The sequence below is a fragment of the Suncus etruscus genome, chromosome 12 (genome assembly GCF_024139225.1).
Source record: "Suncus etruscus isolate mSunEtr1 chromosome 12, mSunEtr1.pri.cur, whole genome shotgun sequence".
Classification (NCBI taxonomy): Eukaryota; Metazoa; Chordata; class Mammalia; order Eulipotyphla; family Soricidae; genus Suncus; species Suncus etruscus.
Window position 1 is genome coordinate 39,488,193 of NC_064859.1, and position 22,330 is coordinate 39,510,522.

Below are 22,330 nucleotides of genomic sequence, written 5' to 3' on the forward strand. Positions count from 1 at the left end.
AGTGGTCTGACAAGGACCAGATTGCTGGGCAGTCTGGGAATGGTTATGAGGGCCCCAGCTCTGTGAAACAATGTCTCTTCCTTTCAAGAGGGGAATGATGGGGGTGGGAAGGAGACTGTTATATGGAGAAAAAAGTTATATCAGCTATCTAGCATATAAAATTATATTTTCCTATATAATATAAATACAGGAAGTAAAAATACAGAAATTAAAAAATGTGAGATTTTATGAAACATTTTTTCAATGTTTTACATGAGGCCTGAGAGATAGTATAATAGGCAGGGCACTTGTTTTATATGCAGAGGACTAGGTTCAATCCCTGGCACCCCATATGTTCCCCAAGCCTGCCAGGAGTAACTCCTGAGTTTAGGGTCAGGAGTTTGGGTTTGGTCCCAAAACAAACAAAAAAGTTGTTTTACTTAAACTCCACCATGAATAACTTTGTAACCGTGTATCTCATGATGATTCAATAAAAAAAATGTATTAAAAAAGTTAAGATTCTCAAAAAATGAGGTTTTATATGATTTAAAGGAATAATACAAAAATTAATTGTGAGAAACAAATCTTCTCACTCTCAAATCTTAATTCTGTTCTCAAGAGTTAACCTTTTAAATTGGTTTTGAAAACAGTTTTTTTTGAAAGCAGTTTTTTCCTCTTACTTAGCCTCATAATGATAATATTCTTAACATACTGCTTCTTGATTTTTACACCTTTTGATATTATCTATTCATATCCTGATGACAGATGTGTTTTTCCATTTTCAAAAATTTACCTCTATTTCTCCTTATCCTGTCCTCCTGTTTATTCAAATTTAATTAAATCAGTATTTGCATTATTATAATCTTTCCCACAAAACCAGATAATGTATTATAAGTACATTTTCCTTATTTTTCCCTTTGTTTCTAATTTTCTTGATTTGCACACTCCTTAGTAAATGTACTAAATATTGAATTGTTATTCATATAAAAGGATATTAGGGTTTTGGGGACATTTTCTTGAGGGTAGTCCCTTTTATAGATTATCTCCTGGAATGGAAGAACCTATTTTTATGACCTGACATATGTTGGTATTATCTTGACTCAAATTAGACATGCATCAAACGGACATCTAAACCTGATAATGGAAAGTTTATTATTCTATAGGCCCATACTTACTTTTTTTTTGGGGGGGTTGGCTTGGTCCACACTCGATGATGCTCAGCAGTTACTCCTGACTATGCACTCAGAAATCTCTCTCCTGGCTTGGGAGACTATATGGGATGCAGGGGGGATCTAACCTCGGTCCATCCTAGGTCAGTGCATGTAAAGCAGATACCCTATTGCTTTTGTCACTGCTCCTTCCCCAGGTCCATATTTACTTTTATCGGTTACATTCATCACCAAATACAGAAGTTTTATACATAGATATATAAATATAAATAGATATCCAGTGTTTCAAAAGAAGTAGGAACTTTCAAATTCTGTTTGCATAATAACTACATAGGTACAGTATAGATTAGAAATTGCAATTGCAGGTTTTAAATACCTCAGTGTCTAGCCTGCACTATAAAAAACTCTCACTGTGACATTGGGTTTTTAATTAGTCCTCTAAGTTAGTGTTTCTCTCCTTTTTTTTTTTTCATATGCAGACCTCTTTGGACCTTAATTTTTTTCCTGTGTTCTGCCCCTCGTTAGCTGTAGACCTCCATTTGCATGATTTTCCTTGTAGTTTCCTTGGGAGTAATATCTTGGAGATTTAGAAACACTGCTCTAGATCCTCAAAAATCTCCTCTGATTTTCTGTAATCATATCAAAGATTTGTAGACACATAGCAGCATAATTTTATGAAAGAATACAGAAATTTTTCATTTGCTATCTTAAAGATACCTGTTGAATATGAGATTAATCTTAGGTGTTGAAGTTCTTTTTCATAAAATTTTCAAAATAGCTAAAATTTCTATGTAACTTAACCTTTTTTGTTTTTGGTTTTGGTTTTTGGGCCACACCCGTTTGACGCTCTGGGGTTACTCCTGGCTATGCGCTCAGAAATCACCCCAGGCTTGGGGGACCATATGGGACGCCAGGGGATCAAACTGCGGTCCATCCTACGCTAGCGCTTGCAAGGCAGACACCTTACCTCTAGCACCACCTTCCCAGCCCCAACTTTTTGTTTTCTACAAGGACTAAAAAGAAAGCAAAAATTTCTGAAAGCTGTCAATTCTTATGCAAAAAAAATACTATAGACCTTCCTAGCAACTGAAAGAGAGAGACAGAGGGAGACAGAGACAGAGACAGAGAGAAGCAACTTGCCCTAGCCTAGAGCAAGGCTGGTATAGGGATTGGCGGGAGGGAATTGGTGACAGGAAAGGGGGTGCATTTGTGAAGAATGATGTATATACATTGTATGAGTGAAACGCAACAATGAACAATTTTTGTGATCAGGGTGTTTAAATTTTTTAAAGCAATTTAAAAAATGATTTAGGGCTTGAGCATAGCACAGTGGGTAGGGTGTTTGCCATGAACATAAGGCCTGGGTTCAATCCCCAGCATTCCATATGGTCCCCCAAGTATGCCAGGATTAATTTTTTTTTTAGTTTTTATTTTGACCAAAGTGGATTGCAAATCTTTAACAGTAATATTTTAGGTACATAGTGACATTGAATCAGGGGCATTTCTACCACCAATGTTGTCTTCCTTCCACCCCTGTTCTCAGCATGCATCCTATATTCCCCATTTTTGATCCCTGGGCTGCTAGAATAAGTGGTCCCCTCTGTGTCTAGCTTGTTATAGATTGGTTATCGATTCTGTTGTTGTTGGCTTTGGATTTGGTGTTTAAGTCTGATCATTTTTTATTTCTACTCAATGTTCATATGATCATTTGGTCTTGGTACCCTTGATTATTTCCCCCTCAATTTGTGAGGTGGAACAAAATGGTTCAATTTTTGAGCACAGAGCAAGAAGTATGAGTATTATCAGGTATGACCCAGTGCCCCCCAAAAAGTCCCTGGTCTTCCTGTACTAAACTTTAACAATAATCAAATGGACGGTGTAATAGGAAAATAGATACTTGAAGAAAATCAGACTCAATTTCTATTTTTTTGGTTTTTGGGCCACACCCGGCGTTGCTCAGGGGTTACTCCTGGCTGTCTGCTCAGAAATAGCTCCTGGGGGACCATACGAGACACCGGGATTCGAACCAACCACCTTTGGTCCTGGATTGGCTGCTTGCAAGGCAAACGCTGCTGTGCTGTCTCTCCGGGCCCAGAATTTCTAATTTTTAAGATTAATTTTTGTTTAGTTATCTTACTTAAAATGTTTATTGTGGGCCCGGAGAGATAGCACAGCGGTGTTTGCCTTGCAAGCAGCGGATCCAGGACCTAAGGTGGTTGGTTCGAATCCCGGTGTCCCATATGGTCCCCCGTGCCTGCCAGGAGCTATTTCTGAGCCGACAGCCAGGAGTAACCCCTGAGCATCGCCGGGTGTGGCCCAAAAAACAAACAAACAAAAAAAAAAACAAAAAAAAACAAAAAAAACAAAAATTTTTATTGTATTTGAGGTAACTTGGTTACAATAGTGCTAATGTTTATGCTTTTGCTATAAAAAGTGCTGCATTTCCACTATCACCAAAAGTTTCAAAGATCTTTTACCACTATTCTTTTTACTTCTATATTTTAATTATTTACTATCTTGATAGTACAAATATTATTGTTTTATATTCACACTACTGCTGCACCATATCCACCACAAGAGTGCCATGTTCCTTCTGCCATTATCTACTCCAAAGTCCCCTGCCTCTTTTTCTCATTAGCATTCTCAGATTTTAATTTTATTGATCATATCTCAGAGTTTGTTTTTAGGAGAATATCTAATCCCTTGCTTTAAGAAAAAAATCTTAATATGTAAGACATTTTAAAGAAATTAAGGAAATTTATTGATGAAAGGTAACAGTTTTTGGTTAAATTAGAATAATGCCAGCATGTTTTTTTGGGGGGAGGGGGTTGGGGCAATGCTCAGGGGTTACTTCTACTTCTTGCTTTGCACGCAGAAATCACTCCTAGCAGGCTCGGGACCATATTGGATGCTGTGAATCAAACCTAGGTCTGTCCTGGGCTGGTCACATGAAAGGCAAATGCCCTACCACTGTACTATAGCTCTAGCTTCCACATGGGTTTTTATAGAACTTTATAAACTAAAATTCATAGAAAATAAAAGTATATATGACTATCATAATATAGTAAACAAGATAGAAAGGGCTCTAGTAGAGTTGATATAATAAAGAAGTTGAGTAATATAGAAAAGATTTGGTGGTGGGTAGTTCTGAAGATTGAATCTAAAGACTCATTCATTCAAGATAAACTATTGCTAAACTATATCCTCAGTTTATAAAAAGGTTCAGTGACATAGAAATAGACAAATGGAAAGTACTTTTTTCAATAGAGCCTAACTAGCAAGAATGACATTGTATTACCTGCTTTCAATAGTTTTTAAACAGTTTTCTCATGTGTTTTGTCCAGTGTTTTAGTTCTCTGACCAAGAGGGCCTAATTGGTATTAGCTTTTCTTCCTTTTAGGTATTTCAGCTTGTTTTGGTTGTATTGTTTTCTCATCTAATGCTATGAACAATTGGTGTAGATAAATTAAACTTATTCAATGGTAGGGATTGAAAATGTAAGCTTGTTCAAAGGATAAAAGAATCAAACGATTGAGAGTGTTGGCAAAAACACAGTTGAAATAAGTCAGTGATTCTTAAAAGTATAGTTTAAGATTCCTTTCAGGGAGGCTTTTCTGTTGTAAGGATTTCTTATTTCTAATTTCTAAATCTGTAATTCAGAATTTTCCTTGTATATGTGATCCAGATGGAATGAAAAGAAAAGGTGAGTACCAACCTGCTTTTTAAAGAATTGATTTAAGACATTCTACAGATTCCACTTTGTAGGTCAGGTGGCATATAGGTCATGTGGTCATGTAGGACATGTGTAGGTCAGCTTCACTGACCTCCGAAGAGATACAAGCGAAACAGCTAAAACTCACAGGCACACAGGCCTTTGGGATGAAAGCTCTAGGGTACCCTCTGGAGGGGTTGGTGTGAAAACCGCAGCAGTTGCTCTCTTCCTCTACAACCACTGGCATGAAAACCATGCAAAGGGCTCAGTTTCAGCACAGAGATCCCAAATTGATGAAAAGTTCCAGCCACTTTTCATGTAAGCAATGGCCCAGCTTCTCAGCTTCACAGCTTCACCACTAATCTCTGCAGATACCAAACTGATGGAAAAGTTCAGGTACACTGCAATCTTCTCAAGAGAGGGTGGGGCAGGCAGCCTTCCCCTACCGCTTTATTGCTGGAAACTCCAGCAGCCACACCCATAACAGCCGCAAGCTATGTTAGCAGTGACTGAGCGTCTCCACTAAAGAGATGCTGACCAAGCCAGTCCAAGCCCCTGAAACTCATCAACCCAGATTCATTAGTTCCTGGACCCTTGTATACTGACAACCTAATCACAGCACACCCTTAGATGGAAAGGTAGCATAGATGCCATCTAAACTTAATAAATAAAAAACAGTAACTCTGAAGGCTCAATGAGCAGCAAACAGCTCTTTGGAATTGCTGTGAATTTAGTGACCCCACGGTGAGATATAACAATTTTCACAAATTTTCTTTTACCAAAGTATTTTTCCATAATTTTGTTAGCATTTAGTTGTAATAAACAATATAAAATAAATTATTTTGTGTCTGCTAAGAGGGCACAATTGGGGGATGGGTGGGAAACTGGGGACAGTGGTGGAGGGAAGGTCATACTGGTGGTGGGATTGGTGTTGTTAAATGCCTAAGACAGCTGTATTCAGAACAACTTTGTAACCGTTGTGTGTAAAGATAGTAAAAATAAACAGAAGTTTTGAAAGTTGAGTTAAGTAAACATAACTTGAACATTTTCTATTTTAATTTCTAACGTAGTAAATACTGACAAATGTATCTAAGAAAATGAAAATTGGATTCTAAGTTTGAAAATTGCTTAAATAAAACACTGTAGCACCTAATCTGCAGAGTATGACCTAAAGACTTTAGAAGTGATATAAATTAAAAAAAAAAAAAAGGAAAGGGGCCGAAGAGATAGCTGGGTTTCTTTGTATATGGTTGACCAAGGATAGATCCAGGTTCAATCCCCAGCATTCCATTTGTTCCCCTGAGCCTGCCAGAAGAAATTCTGAGTACAGAGTGGGAGTAATCCCTGAGCAATGATAGTGTGGCCCATCCCCTCACTACCACCACCAAAATGAAGAAAAAAAAATGGAGGGATTAAAGAGCAAGAGACTTCAGTTCAATTTTTAGTGCATATGTTGAATATATGTATTTTTACTTTTCTGCTTTGTGGGGAAGAGCCCACATTTAAATTCTGTAACTCTACAGAGCAGTTCTGTAAGTTTTCTAGACTCCTACAAACAGAATCCTGATTTATTATCTTCCAATTCACTTGGCACTACCTTTCTCCAACTTATTCTCCCTCCTTTTTTTTTTTTTTGGTTGGTGGGATTGAACCATGGTTTGTCCTAGGCTAGTGTGGTCAAGGCAGAGATGCCTTTCTGCTTGAGCCACCACTTCAGCCCCGATCCCTTATTCTTATGAAGAACTGGATCAGACCTGATCTCTACTTGTGTTCTGGCATCAATTTAATCCTGTTTCTGTGCCCTCCTGTATATTTTTGTCCCCTATTTTTCTTGAATTTTCCATTTAAAAATCCATTTGTTTGGATAGTACTTTGATAGTACAGATGATTGAACACTTGTTTTGCACTCTGCTGACCTGGATTTGATTCTCCCAGTACCCATTATGACTCCAGAACCCTATCAGGAGTGATCTCTAAGCATAGAGCCAGGAGTAAGCCCTGAGTAGGTACAACCTCAAACTAAACCAAACAAAAACCATTTCCCCTCCATCCCATTGCTGTTGTAATGTTGGGTCACACATACTTTGTGGTGCTTGTGTGTATTCTGATTATAGTGCACAGTAAGAATTGCTTGGTGTTTGCAAGGGTGCTTGCCAGGAGTCATATTCCAGATGTGGAACCCCCACTACTTATAGGATACACATATCTAGTCATTGATGCCCCAGGCATCAAATACCCTTCCAACACTGGTCGTCCCAGAGAGCAGAATTGTAGGGACTGTGTGTGACATGTTTGGGCTCTAGACCCATATTTACAAGGCAACTTCTTTGATCAGATGGGCCATTCTCTAGGAAACCCTCTCATTAAAATGTTTTAATATTTTTATTGTTATTGAGGAACATAAAATTTAAGTTGGCATAGAATTCTGATATACTTAAAGTGAACATAGTGATGATTTGATACAAATACATACATTATGGAAAATTATTATCTAGTTATTAACACTTTTTTTACACAATTTTATACTTCTCTTAACACAGTTTTTGATTTTATGATATAGTATTATCAATAGCAATAACCACATTTTATGTTAGAAGTTCAGATATCATTTCTCTTATAGCATAAATTTGTACCTTTTACCAACCTTTACTTTCTTATTCTCAAACTTCAGTCCATAGCAACTGTTTTCCTACTGTTTCTACAAGTTTGACGTTTTTTTCTTTTTTAGCTTGACATGTTTTAATTTAAAGATTTCCCATATAAGTGAACACATATAATATTTGTAGCTGGCTTTTTTCACATAATTCCTAAGTGTGCATCCATGTTAATTAAAATGGCCTTATTTTTGCATGGCCACATATTACATTATATAACTATGTCACATATTCCTTATTCATTCACCTTTTGATGGAATTTAGAATGCCACATAGTTGACTTCTGTGAATAATGCTGCAATGTGAAATGCAGATATATTCTGAGATCTTATTTTGATTTTTGAACCACATCCAGAGTTGCTTAGAGCTTACTTCTTGCTCTGTGCTTAAGATACACTTCTTTCAATGCTTGGAGTATTATGTGATTCTGGGGTCAGACATGTACAAGGCAAGTGCCTTAACTGCTGTACTATCTTAACTGCTGTACTATATCTATGGCTTTAGAGTCTATTATATTTCCTTTGGCTATCTTATCAAAATTTAAATTGCAGAATCATAAGGAAATTTCATTTCTTTGTTTAATGCATGCTAGTCCTAGTGGTGCTCTGGAAACCTTGAACCTATCCCTGGTGATAATTAGCCTGCCAGTGATGAAGGGGAACCTTGCCTTGCTGGTATTGAACTCAGGGCCTCACTGAGCCTAAGTATATGTTCCAACACTTTGTGTTATATCCCGGCCATTTATTTATTGTTTTTGAGGAAGTTCTATGCTGCTTTTTATTATAGTGTTGCCCTGGTTTATGTTCCACCAATAGTACAAAAGAACTTTCTTGACTTTGTCACCAATATTTATCATTGCTTATATTTTTCTTTTTTAATTTGTTCCATACCTGGTGACGCTCAGGGGTTACTCCTGGCTATGTGCTCAGAAATCGCTCTTGGCTTGAGAGACCATATGGGATGCCCGGGATCGAACCACGGTCCATCTGTCTTAGGTCAGCTGTGTGCAAGGCAAACATCCTACTGCTGTGCCATTGCTCTGGCCCCTTTTGCTTGTATTTTTTTTTATAGTAGTCATTATGATAGGTGATGGATTTTCTTGTGATTTTCATTTTTTAGTTATCTTGTGATTTTCATTTCCTGGATGATTGGTGAAATGTTGGATCTTTCCATATCCATTAGTGGGTCATTTATGTATTTTCCTTGAAAAAGTGTCTATTCTCTGCCTATTTTTAAATTATACTGCTTTTTTAAATTTCATTTTTGGTGTTGCATTATACAAGATTTTTACATACTTTTTTCTTGTTTTGGGTTTTGGGTCCATACCTAGCTGTACTTTGGGCTTACTCTGACTCTGTCCTCAAGGATCACTCCTGATTGTGCTTAGGGGACCATATGTGGTTCTGGGAATAGAATCCAGATCCACTACATTCAATGCAAGCTCCTTATCCTCTATAATCTCTCTGGCCCCTTAAGCTCACTATATAATATAGAAAATAATTCCTTATGTAAATGATTTGCAGATATTTTCTCCTGTTCAATAGGCTAACTTTACGGGGCAGAGGTCTTAAATTTTTTTAGATTAAATATTGTTATACTTATTTATTTTTGCTCTGTTGTCTTTGTTATTGAATTTTCAATTTTGATCATGGTTCAGCTGTTTTTATTCTATTTCTGCACTCTTAAAATAATTTGAGCTTTGCTCTTAGTGTTTTGGGTTTGGGGGACCCCCAAAACCTATAGACAAAGGAAATTGAACAGAACCACTTATGGTCCCTTAAGCACAATCAGGAGTGATCCTTGAGGACCGAGCCAAGAGTAAGCCCAAAGCACAGCCAGGTATAACCCCCAAACCCAAAACAAACTTTTAATTAGCTTTTTGCCAATTAAAATGTTTTATATTAATTTTGTGTGGCCTTATATTTTTAAATTTTCCAGGAACATTGCTTAAATACAATCCCCATTATCAGCAAGGAGATAAACATCTCCTGAAGATCACACCTATTCTTTTCTTCTAAATATAAAATCTGCTTATTTTATGGTGTTATTTTTTTCTCTTGGTTTTGTTTTGCATGCTTGTTGGGTCTTCCTGTCAGTGCTATGGAGGCCAAAGGAGTCAGGAATCAAATCTGGGGCCCTGATAGGAATATGTTCCATCCCTTTAAGTTATCTCCCCAGCTCCAGAAAATTTATTTATTTTGGGAATGAGGGATGTGTCTTAAATGATAAAGCATCTGCCTTGCATATATGAGAACTTGGTTCAATATCCAGCTCTGTATATATTCCACTCTCCCACCCACCACGGCTTAGTCTTGGTTTAGGGCCCCAGAGCACGTTTAAGTGTGTAGTTTATTTTGAGTAATGGAACTATATCCTTGCAGAAAATAAGGGGTTATTTATTTGCTTCAGGAAGATGGAAAAACAAGAGGATAATGAAGGGTAACATCTACCTTAGATTTCAGATTTCTTCACTACCTTAGAAACATCAGATAGATTTACATTTCTGTTAATTAAAACTTAGGATACATTGTCCAATCACATGTCCTTTAGATCATCTCTGTTAATATAGACTATACTTATATTAGTTATCTGTATGTTGATCATTACATTTAGCCTCCTGACTATACTTAATTTAGTTATCTGTATGTTGGTAGTTAAATTTAGCCTACAGAAAAATGTTTTTTTAATTTCTTGCAGTAATCCTAAATTGGAGAGTCAAAGAATAAATAAAAAAGTCAACAATGATGCCTCACTCAGAATTCATAATCTGTCCATTTTGGTGAGACAGATAAAACTTTATTACCAGGTGAGTATTCCCTTATTCGTCAGTATTTTAATGATAATTTATGTTAGGTATTATAATTCATCTATTAAATTGCTATTATATGACCATGTACTAGTCTATGTGCTGAATATAACAATATAGTTAATATTTTACGATATTAATTATACAAGCATTTTATATTTGCCTCATTTTACAAATACCACTGTTGCATGTTTTAACACCAGATCCTGCATAAGTTAGTTTTTAATTATGCCTTTGAAAATGCAGTAAAACATTAGTTTTATTTTTAGGCCATACCCAGAAATGTTCAGGGTATACTTCTGACTCTGTACTCAGGGATCACACATAGCAGTGCTCAGAGGACCATAAGGGGTGCCAGAGATTGAATCTGGGTTGGCCATGTGCAAGCAAATACTTTACCCACTGTACTATTGCTCCAGCCCCAGAAAATTTATTTTCTATTGTCCTTTAAAAAGTTTTAATTGGAAGTAGATTTCAGGGTTTAAATGAGTACACTTAAAGCAGACAGTACACCATTGTGAAGCACTAATGCTGAATCACACACATTTTGTAGTGGTCTATGTTTTATTTTTATTTAATTTATTTTGAGATCTCCCCTCACATTGCTTAGGAACTCAAGGGTCCCATGTGAAACTCAACTAGCAGAGTGCATTGGATGTTTCACTGCTTAGGACCAGTGGTACTGGGGCCCTCAGACTATACTCAGCATGGCTTATGAGATCATATGGTCCTTGGAACTGGGACTCAAACTCAGGACCTCACTCTTATACAAAGACATGTATTCCAGCAGCCTTGAGCTATCACTGTCATCCCTGTATATTTTAGAATGTTATTTCTGTACATTTTCTAATTTCTGATATCACTTAGTTCAGGTACGAGTTACTTGCACAGGGGCCAGAGCGGTGGCACAGCAGTAGGTAGGGTGTTTGTCTTGCATGCCGCTGATTTAGGACAGACCGTTGTTTGATCCCCTGGTGTCCCTTGTGGTCCCCCAAGCCTGGAGCAATTTCTGAGCGCATAGCCAGGAGTAACCCCTGAGCATCACTGGATTTGGCCCAAAGACCAAAAAAAAAAAAAAAAAAAAAAACCAAAATAACGGAAAACCACAAAAAAAAATAACGAGTTACTTGCAGATAGGCTTTTAAATGTCCAAAGGTGGCAGTAATTTTTTTTTAGGTAGCAATATTTTTGAAGCATTCATTTTCAGTTTTGAATTTTGGTGATAGAATTTTTATTTGGTGTTGATGATTCTTTTATATTTGTCAATAATTTCTTGGTTTAATGTAATAAGCTGTTTATTTTATTTAAATTTCATATATTCTTGAAAAAATGTGTATTATCCAGTTGTTTGAATTCAAAATCAGAGTTAACTTATAATTGTAGTTCTGATTCAAACTTTTTTGGGGGGTTTTGGGCCACACCCAGTGACGCTTAGGAGTTACTCCTGGCTGTGCACTCAGTAATTGCTCCTGGCTTGGTTATGGGACACTGGGGGATCGAACCTCAATCCGTCGTAGGTCAGTCGTGTGCAAGGCACGCCCTACTGCTGCGTCACTGCTCGGCTCCATGATTCAAACTTTTTTTGTAGCTTTGTTAATTTTTTCTTTCAAGCTTTAGTTGCTGAGACAGATGCATTGATATCTTTGGTATATTTGTCAGTTTTTTCTTTATATGCTCTGAGGCTTTGTTGAAGCTTAAAATTGTTAAAGTTAAATGATGGAGAATTATATCATTCGTTTATCAGTTTTTATAGTACAGAGGTATTTAGAGTATTATTTAGAGTACTTACTTACAAGTAATATACTTGTAAATACTTACAAGTATTTAGAGTACTTGCCTTGTATACTGCAGACCCGGGTTTGATTTCTGATAGCCCAGATGGTCTCCCAGAAGTGATGCCTGAATTCAGAGCCAGAAGTAAAACATGAGCACTGCCTGTGTAGCCCCCAAAATCAAAAGTTCAAAATTGTTAACTCTTTTATGGAATAGTACTATGAACTTAGTATGCTTACTCATTCTCCTTCTTTAAGGCTTAAAGTGTTCAAGTAATTTTTTTTAGGTAATGCTATACGTTTTCTTTCCTTACCCACTTGTTTTATTTTGTATCTCAATTCCACCTTTGATAAAAAATTTGTTTTGAGTGTTTAAAGAATGAAATACATTGAATTCAAAATCAGAGTTAGCTTATAATTATAACTCTGATTCAAACTTCTTTGGGGGGGGGGATTTTGGGCCATTTCCGGTGACGCTTAGGGGTTACTTCTGGCTATGCACTCAGTAATTGCTCCTGGCTTGGGGGACCATATGGGATGCTGGGAGATGTTAAAATGTTATATAGAAAGAACACGTTATTACTAAAGTTTCTCCATTTTTTTCAGAATGCCCTAATTTTATTCTTATTCATGGAGATGGTTTGTCTAGCATATGAGTTCTAGGTTAACATTTTTTCTTAGTATTCTAAAGATTTTGCTTTATCACTGAATTCCTTTTTTGTTAGGGAGAAGTTAGACACCTATCTCACTTTTTATTTTTGACAAATTTATACTCATAGTAATCCTAAGAATTTTGATTATTAAGCAAAGGGAACTCAGAATTAAGTAGAAGCTTTTCATCCCAGTTTTCTGTTATTTATATCTCTCTCAAGATCATTTGTCTTTAACCTGAAACCATGGATTTATTAAATACCCGAATTCTTATTATTTAATATAAGTTTTGGGCAGTTTTAGGCATGCACTTTAAATAATTGTAATTCTATTTACCTAGCACGGTACATATATTGAGTATGTTGTCAAACGTAATTATTTTAAAGCAAAAAAAATGCTGAAGAGAAATTTTCTAAACTTCTCTTAAATATTATTAAAAAACATAGACAAAAGAATTATTCTATAAGCCTCTGGGTCAGGCTACACACTAACTATGAGTAAGAGCATTAATGGAATTATACAATTTTTCTTTTTCTTTTTCTTTTCTTTTTTTTGTTTTTTGTTTTTTTTTTGTTTTTTGGATCACACCTGATGGTGCTCAGGAGTTTCTCCTGACTCTGTGCTCAGAAATTGCTCCTAGCAGGCATGGTGGGGGGGGACCATATGGGATGCTGGGATTCAAACCACTGTTCATTCTGGATTTGCTGCGTGCAAGGCAAATGCCCTATTGCTGTGCTATCTCTCTGGCCCAATTTTTTCTATTTTTGTTTTTATTTTTATTTTAGTTTTGTTTTCTATTTTTGTTTTTGGTGGTACTCTGGGTCTGTGCTTGGGAGTTGCTCCTAGAAGTACTCAAGGTACCAAACAATCCCAGTGATTGAAAACACGCCTCCTGCATGTACTCATCCCATTATTTCATCTCTCAGTTCTAGGATTACATGCCTCTAAAAGCAATACAGGTTAATTTTTTTATGTTATTTTCTTCCTCATTATAAGTATTAAATAAAGGATGATTTGGAAACAATTGGTTACTTAAAAAAACTTGATTCTCAATAACTATAATGCATCTGTAATGTCAGCCAAATTGTAAAGATGCCCGTTATTTCTGTAATACCCTAAAGTAGTAATACCCTCAGTAGTATCACATGATGCACAGACTTATTTATCCCATATCCTTTGAAGCATATCATTGTTAGTGACTGTAGTGACAATTTACTTCCAATAAAATAATTGGCTTTGTTAATTTTAATATAAATTAGGATCTTTAAGCTGCCCCAAAGAGAAACAAAGCCTATACACGTGCTTGATCTTTTATTAATGAATACAGCCTAATTAATAATATTAGATAAGTTCAACTTACTTTGGGCATCAATACAACTTTAGTTTTTTTGATATTGGTAACTTGTTGTTAAATTCATTTAGTCCTTAGATATCTTTTTAAAACTTTTTAAAAGTTATTTTTATTTAATTTTTTAATTAAGACACTGTAATTTAATGTCTTTTTATAGTGAAGCTTTAAGCACATTATGCTCCAGCACCATTTCTACCACCTGTGTCATATATATTTGTCATGTATCATATTTATGGAAAGGTACTTAAATATATGTTATATCTTATTGAATAATTACTGTACAAACATTATCCAAATAACAATCACTGGTATCTTTTTATAGGAAACTTTGCAGCAGTTGATCATGATGTCATTGCCAAATGTCTTAATCATTGGCAAAAATCCATTTTCTGGTATGTACAAAAGAAAGATAGTGTGAAAATGAACTCTCATCTTTGTGTGACTATGCTTGCTAATAAGGATCATGTGTGTTTATTGTTGCCATTTAAAGTTTTGATCTTCTTGACTTACCATTTACATTTTACAGAAAGATTAATCAAGATGTACTTTAGAAGAAGAAAACATTGGTAATATTTAGAGAAGCCAAGCCTGCAAGGAACCATTTTGTATTACCTTGACATGACTTTACACTAGTAGCTCTTAACTTGGTAGACCAGTGTAGTATAATTACAGAAAAGTAGTGGATTTATAGTAAGATGTTACATAAAGCCTTGAAGCCTATGTTACAGATACTGCTGTTCTTCAGAATTGAGATCCTTATCTATTTCTTCTGCTGTTAGGCATATTGTGTACACATAGCTTTCTCTTTCATATTCTCCACTCTAGTTATAATAGTGTTTATAATTAAGATTCAATCTTTCAATCATGTTGTGATATCTCCATAAGTGATTTTGTCAATATAAAGGAGTCACACTGGACTAAACTTATTAAATTGCTTTTAATTGCAGAACAAGGCACAGAAGAAGTTAAAAAGTTGCTTTTACTTTTACTGGGTTGTGCAGTTCAGGTAAGCTGAAATATTTCTATGTATTTTTATTTTAATAACCTCTGTGTTTTTTCAGACAAGTTTCAGAAAGCCTTAAGGTTAGATCCCTTAGTGTTTAGTCTGTGTTCGCAAGTTTTAAATAACTATATAGCCCTTCTAAGATTTGGAAGAAAAGTACTGTTGTTTCTCACTCAGGTCCCAGGTTTTTCAAATATTATTCAAGATAACTTAAAAACCTGTCAAAAGGGACAGAGAGATAGCCCAATGGACTGGAGTGCATGCATTGTATGCCAGAGGCCCAAATTGGATCCCACATTTACTCCAAGTACTGCCAGGAATGATCCCTGAAAACAGCTGAGAGTAGCCCTAGCACACTGAAAGATGAACACCAAAAACCAAACCAAACCAGACAAAAAACTTGTTTAAAACATTTTTTATTTATTCACATATGGGTGTGTTACAGAAGAAAAAAAGATTAAACCATAAAAAGTAAGCAAAAATTATGAAAAATAATTTAAACTTTGGGTTATTAATACTTTATCAATTGCTATGAATATTTCTATTTTCTTGAATGCTACTTATATCAGTTATAGTCCTTTAAATAGGTCTTATGTAATACTTTTTTTTTTCAGATTAAGAGACTTCTTAGTGTCAGGAAGGTGCTATTAACAGTGATAGTGGAATTGCATGTGTAAATTAGGACTGTCCCAGGAAACTAAGAAGATCTACTCAGGATAGTAGACTAATGGATTGGTTTTCAAACCAAATGCTTACATATCTTTCCTTTAATTATTTTTAGTTATAGCGATTATAATTTTCATGTAAGTCAGTAATATGATTATTAGTAATTTTTCATATATACCAGATATTACATGCTCAAATTAGAGGTTGGAGAAATAATACAATAGATAGGGCACTTGCTTTGCATACAGCTGACCTAGGTTCAATCCTCAGCACCACATTTAATTCCCAAGCCCTAGCAGGAGTGATCCTTGAGCTCAGAGCAAGAAATAAGCCTGAGCACTGCTGGGTATAGCTCAAAAACAGAAAAAGAAAAGAAAAAGAAACAAAAGAATGTTGGCTTTTAGAGGTAACTACTTGATTATGAAATGTATGTTATGAAAATTTCATGCTGTATTATAGTCAATTATACATTTATAATTAAACATCTAGATAGTATTTTAGTCATTTATTATTCCAATTTGGTAATCAGATCTTGAGATAAGAGACATGTTCCTTAATTATTTACAGTCTTTGTGGACGTATTTATTTGTAAAATATCTTCTGTTAAAAAAATATATCTTCTGTTGATGAATGTTCTGTAAATTTAACAGTTATAACAAATTAGACAGTTACTTTTTGTTATTATTTGGTTGTTCTTACTGATGACTAAATTGTGATAATAGGATACAATTAAGGGTTTGTTTAAGGAAAGCCTCAAAATTGTACTAAGAAAACCATTGTTGGTGCTGGAAAGATAATAGTAAGATACTTACCTTGGATATGGCTGATCCAGGTTCCACATATGTTCCCTGAGCAGTGCCAGAGTGATTCCTGATCTCTGAACCAGGAAAAAACTTTGTAGACTACTGTGTGTGACCTAACAAACAAAACAAAAGCAAAACCCATTGTTGTCACCATCAATAATAATAACAAAATAGATTTTTAATATAAGTTGCTTTCTTCAACCTTTCTATATTCTTGATTCACATGATCCATATACTAGAAAATGAAAAGGTGGCATGAGATGCTTCTTTTTTTTCCTCTGTCAAATGGAGAAACTTTTGATAGCTTAGTTAACCCAGATTCTTCAGGTTTTCTCAAACAAGTATTTCTTAAACAATTTATCAAGAATTCATAGTTTTTATAGCCACTGTTGCTTTTTGTAATTTAAAACATTTTAATTTACTAAGAAGTAAAGTATAGCAGTATAATATATGTATGTTTCTTAAAACTTACTATTGAAGTCATGCCCAGCAGAGACTCCTTATTGTAATGACAGATATGTACATTCCTTCTTATTGATGCACAGAACCAAAGACTGCATATAATAAAAACAAAACAATAAGTATATAAACCTATCCTTATAAAGAGCCTATCTTTTGTTTTGTTTTGTTTTGAGGTACATACCTGGTGGTGCTCAGGGGTTACTCCTGCTTTTGCACTCAGGACTAAATCCTGGCAAGCTCAGGGGAACCATATGGGATGCCAGCAATTGAACCAGGGTTGTCTCTGTGCTCTCTCTCTGGTCCTAAGAGTCCTGAGAGCCAGTCTTCTAAAATAGCTTACATTAATGTCAGTATGCCAAGTTTTATAGTGATTCTTAAGTTTTCTTATTTTTCCTATAATTCATTAGAAGGTGATGAGTTCCTGTAGTTCTAATTTACGTCTGGGAAGGGTTTATAGATATTATGCCCCATCCCCAAGTTGGTGTTTGTAGAAAAATGGTGTGGGTGTGGGGTTTGACGCACACCCCAGTGGTGATCAGGACTACTTCCAGTTCTGTTCTTGGTTACTCCTGGGGTGCAATGTAAGACATATCAGGATTTACCCCTGGTGGTACACAAGGGACCACATGAAGTGCCCAGGATTTAAACTCAAGTCAGCAGGATGCAAGGCAAATACCTTAACCACTATACTATCTTTTTGACTCACAAATGGTGAAATTTTTAAAGGGACCTCTCTTTAAAAACAGTAAAATTATAATTGGGATTTTCTATTCCTTGATTATACATTAATAGAAGCCCAGAAATAACTGAATCTGAAAGTAATTATTTATTATTTGTTTTGGATATTTTCATTATTCACTAAATCATATTTCTTATAATATATATAATATATATATAATCATATAAATCATAATTCTTCAGAATTAAAAAAGCCATGGATGTAATACCAATCTCCTGAACTACTTCTGATCATTAGCTAGACCCTACAGAGATGACTAAACTCTTCACTCCATCCCTAAAAATACCTAAGTGAATATTGTCATGCATAGAATGATTTTATTTTTAGTATTGTTTGGAAAATATCTTAATTATCATGTAAAATTCATCTTGTCTCAGCAAAACTTAGGTTTTACATAATTCTAGTATTTGGTGTGCAGAAATAATACTTTCTTATATTGGACTTTGACTAGGTTGCCTAATTCTAAAAGTAACTACATGTTAAGAATAGTTGGACTTAAAATGTTGACTTTTGTCTGTGCTCTCAGAAGCAATTCTGACACTATATTTGATTCAGAAAACTAGTAGGTTATTGGGTTGGGGTTATTCTTCAGAAATGTTTTAGGGACCAAAAGGGCCACACCTGGCATTGAATTTGGGATCTAGTGCCTGGGAGGCAATAATTCCATCCCTTCAGGACTTCTCCCTGGCCCAGAGAACCATTTTTGAATATGGTCAGCTAGAGGACTTGACTACTGAGTTTGTATCCTTAACCAAACTGTTTTACCCAGATTTACCCAAACTATTTTAATACTTTATAATTGGACTGTTCATATAATTTTCAGTCACAGTAGCTCTTTAAATTAAAATTAATTTCAGAAATGCAATTCAACTTCTCAGAAGCACTAGCTGTTTTTCAAGTATTTAGAAGCTACACATGTAAATAGTGTTTAAATTTAGAATTTGTAGTAAAGGTGAGATTTAGTAGCAATTATAACCCTGTCATTTTTTTTACAGATAGGTGACCTTAAGAAAGAATTTTATTTAAAAATTGGGGTTACCATATCGAACCATTTTCAGTTTATATATGCTACAGATAATTTGAAAATCAATTTTTATTATTATCACTAGACCTGTCAAACATTATTTACTAGAAAATTTTCTTGTATTGACACTCTTTTTCATCTCATTTTTCTTTAACTTTTTTAGTTAAAGTTGGAGATTGCATACTTCTGGTGAATAAAATTAAAATAATAGTATTTCAGTAATAATTTTGTCCTTAAATATGGAACTTTACACTAATGGTAATATGTTTAAATTATTATTATTATTATTATTATTATTATTATTTTGGTTTTTGGGCCACACCTGGTGAAACTCAGGGGGTTACTCCTGACTATGTGCTCAGAAATTGCTCCTGGCTTGGGGGACCATATGGGATGCCAGGGATTGAACCCAGGTCTGTCCTGGGCAGCCATGTGCTAGGCAAACGCCCTACAGCTGTGCTAAATTATTGAACAAAAATTTTATAGTTTGATGTAACAAATATGTAGAGTATAAATTAGAACCTTGCTAAGTTTTTTAGTAAACAAAATGTTCATTTTTAAAAATTATGCTATCTTCACAGAATAGTAGATAGATAGATAGGTCCAGTAGATAGAACTAAAATAGACAAGGCAGTGCTGTCTTACTTTGTATGTAGTTCTCATGTTATAGCTTAATGAATACAATTATACCAACAGTTGGCTTATAGAATAGAGCTGCAGACTGGAGCAGGGATTAAGGTATATGTTATAACTATTATTTAGTACTAAGTAGAAAATGAATAGATTTGCATTTTGATAGTTTTAGTTTATAAAGATTTTCAGGGACTAGAGATATGGCTTTATGATAAGAATCTTGCATTGCATGTGTGAGGCCCTGGGTTCAATCCTTCACACTTTACGCATAAACACACGCAAGCATACATACAGAGTTATACAGTGTGAATTATTGTTTTCTTTATTTCACTTTATATTTGTATATTCATTAAATGTTGCTCCTGTTGATGCTATTTTAGAAAAAACTGATATTTATTATATTATAAATGTTGAACTAGGTCACACACAAAATAATTTTTCTTTAAAATTAAGATCGATAAACTGAAGATATGAGAATGAGTTGTAAACTTGAAGTAAAAATTGCTTAAAATATTTTTCCTAAGAAGAAAGACTGCGTTGTTTGATGCTAGCCGAAGACTGGCTGAACATTTTGGCAGTATTCCGAATTCTGCCACTGACTCACTGTGTTTTTTGGCAAGTCATTAGCCTCCCTGAAACAAGCTCTTGATTCTTTACTTCTGTTTGTAAAGTTAGCATAATAATATTGTACTGACCTCAGCTTGGTTGTGTAATGGCTTCCCACTTTAGAACTTTCCAGCATAAAAATAGTATGGATTTTTCTGTGCCTTGGTTTAAAATAAATTTATAAATTGTTATTATTTTATTAGTAAGTATATTAGGTAGACTATTTCCATGCAGAACACGACAAATCCTTCTTTGTACTGTATAAAATGTGGCCAAGTATTTTAGCCTGATAAATTTTTAGTTATTTGCAACATACTAAGGACTACATAATATAAATAAGTGATCGTTTATTTTTTTAGTGTCAGAAAAAAGAAGAATTTATTGAAAGAATTCAAGGTTTAGATTTTGATACAAAAGCAGCAGTTGCCGCACATATTCAAGAGGTAATTTAACCTGTTTATATTTTTATGAAACTTATATTTCCTAAAATACCTACTGTACAGACCAACAAGGGCAAATATCAATAAAACTTGCTTTTATTTTAGACAAATTTCCTTCTCTTTTTTTTTTTTTGGGGGGGGGTCACTCCCGGCGTTGCTCAGGGGTTACTCCTGGCTGTCTGCTCAGAAATAGCTCCTGGCAGGCACGGGGGACCATATGGGACACCGGGATTCGAACCAACCACCTTTGGTCCTGGATTGGCTGCTTGCAAGGCAAACGCCGCTGTACTATATCTCCGGGCCCTTCCTTCTCTTTTATAGGTATTTTATTACATGACTCACTAGGACATTACTAATTGCAGTGTACCATTTTATCTTTAGGGACATAGGCAGATAATATTATTTGGGGAATGGAATATGTGTCTTTGTTAGAGACCCCGAATGAATAGTGTAGTAAATGGAAGCAACAGAATATTGGTCATTGCCTGTATTTCAAAACTGAAATGGAGTACTACAATAATTTTAGTATCAAGTTTTTCAGTTTTCTTTGGGTTTACTGGAAAAAGAATATTTAATGAAGATTTACTTCTGGCAGCAATACAACTAGTAATTTTCCTCATCCATATACAAATTTTAAATCTTAACATCTTTGACACATTGACACTTAAGAGTGATTCTTTTTTGTTTTGTTTTGGGGCCACACCTATTGATGCTCAGTTACTCCTGGCTATGCACTCAAAAATTGCTCCTGGCTCAGGGAATCATATGGGATGCCAGCGATCGAACCCAGGTCCATCCTGAATCAGCCATGTACAAGGCAAATGTTCTACCACTGTGTTATTGCTCTGGTTCCTTAAGAGTGGTTCTTATGCTGTTATTTCTGTATTTAAACTAGCCATTTAATATTGTGAATTTGATGAATTTTTTTAGAAGTAGAGCATATTAAATTTTACAAGTTGATTTGAAAAAACTAAGGAAAGAAAAAGGGAAAAATATTAAGCACTATTTAGGGTACTTTTGGGGCCTGTTTTGGCCCTGTTTTGGGGCCGGCGAGGTGGCACTAGCGGTAAGGTGTCTGCCTTGCAAGTGCTAGCCAAGAAAGGACCGCAGTTCGATCCCCTGACATCCCATATGGTCCCCCCAAGCCAGGGGCAATTTCTGAGTGCTTAAGGAGTAATCCCTGAGCATCAAATGGGTGTGGCCCGAAAAAATAAAAAAAAAGAATATTCCTGTTTTAAATTATTTTGTGTTTCATGCATCATTTTTAATTTAGTTGACATTTTTAGAGCTCAGTTTTTCTTATATTTTTATGAAGTGTATACTTTTATGCTATGAGAAAGTGTTTGATACATTCTATATACATATTCATATGTGTTAAACAAGTGCATTTATTGTCTTGTCCAGAATGATTATTTCCAATTATTATCACAGTGTTTCCTTCTCTGCCTAGCTGCATTCACCCCCTCTTTGTGGTAGGCTTCCTCCTGGCCTTCATCTCTATTTATTTGGATATCATATATATATACATACATATATATATAAATATATATATATATATATATATATAAAATTACTGAAGATGCCTCTGAGGACAAGCTTTTGGGAGAGTACTTCCTCTGTTTTCCTCTATGTATTTTTATAGCATTATTTGTTAAAGATACTCTCCTTACTTCACTTCATACATCTAGCTTCTATGTCATAAATTAACTTCCCATGTGTATGAGGGCTTATCTCTGGGTTTTCAATTTATTTAATCCATTGATCTAAGAGTCTGTCTGTTCCAGAATTTAAAGTTTTAATTACTTTAACTTTGACATAAAGATTAAAGTCTGGATGCAGTGCTCCCATTCATTTTAATTT

At 35.0% G+C, this 22,330-nt stretch overlaps 1 protein-coding gene across 1 annotated transcript in view; it reads left to right on the forward strand.

Moving 5' to 3' along the window:
* CCDC88A (coiled-coil domain containing 88A) overlaps positions 1–22,330 on the forward strand; it is a 151,000-nt gene that overhangs the window by 20,432 nt on the left and 108,238 nt on the right. The window contains 4 exon segments of the mRNA XM_049784762.1: positions 10,212–10,320; positions 14,417–14,486; positions 15,042–15,100; positions 20,390–20,473. Coding sequence (XP_049640719.1) covers positions 10,212–10,320; positions 14,417–14,486; positions 15,042–15,100; positions 20,390–20,473 — 322 coding nt within the window.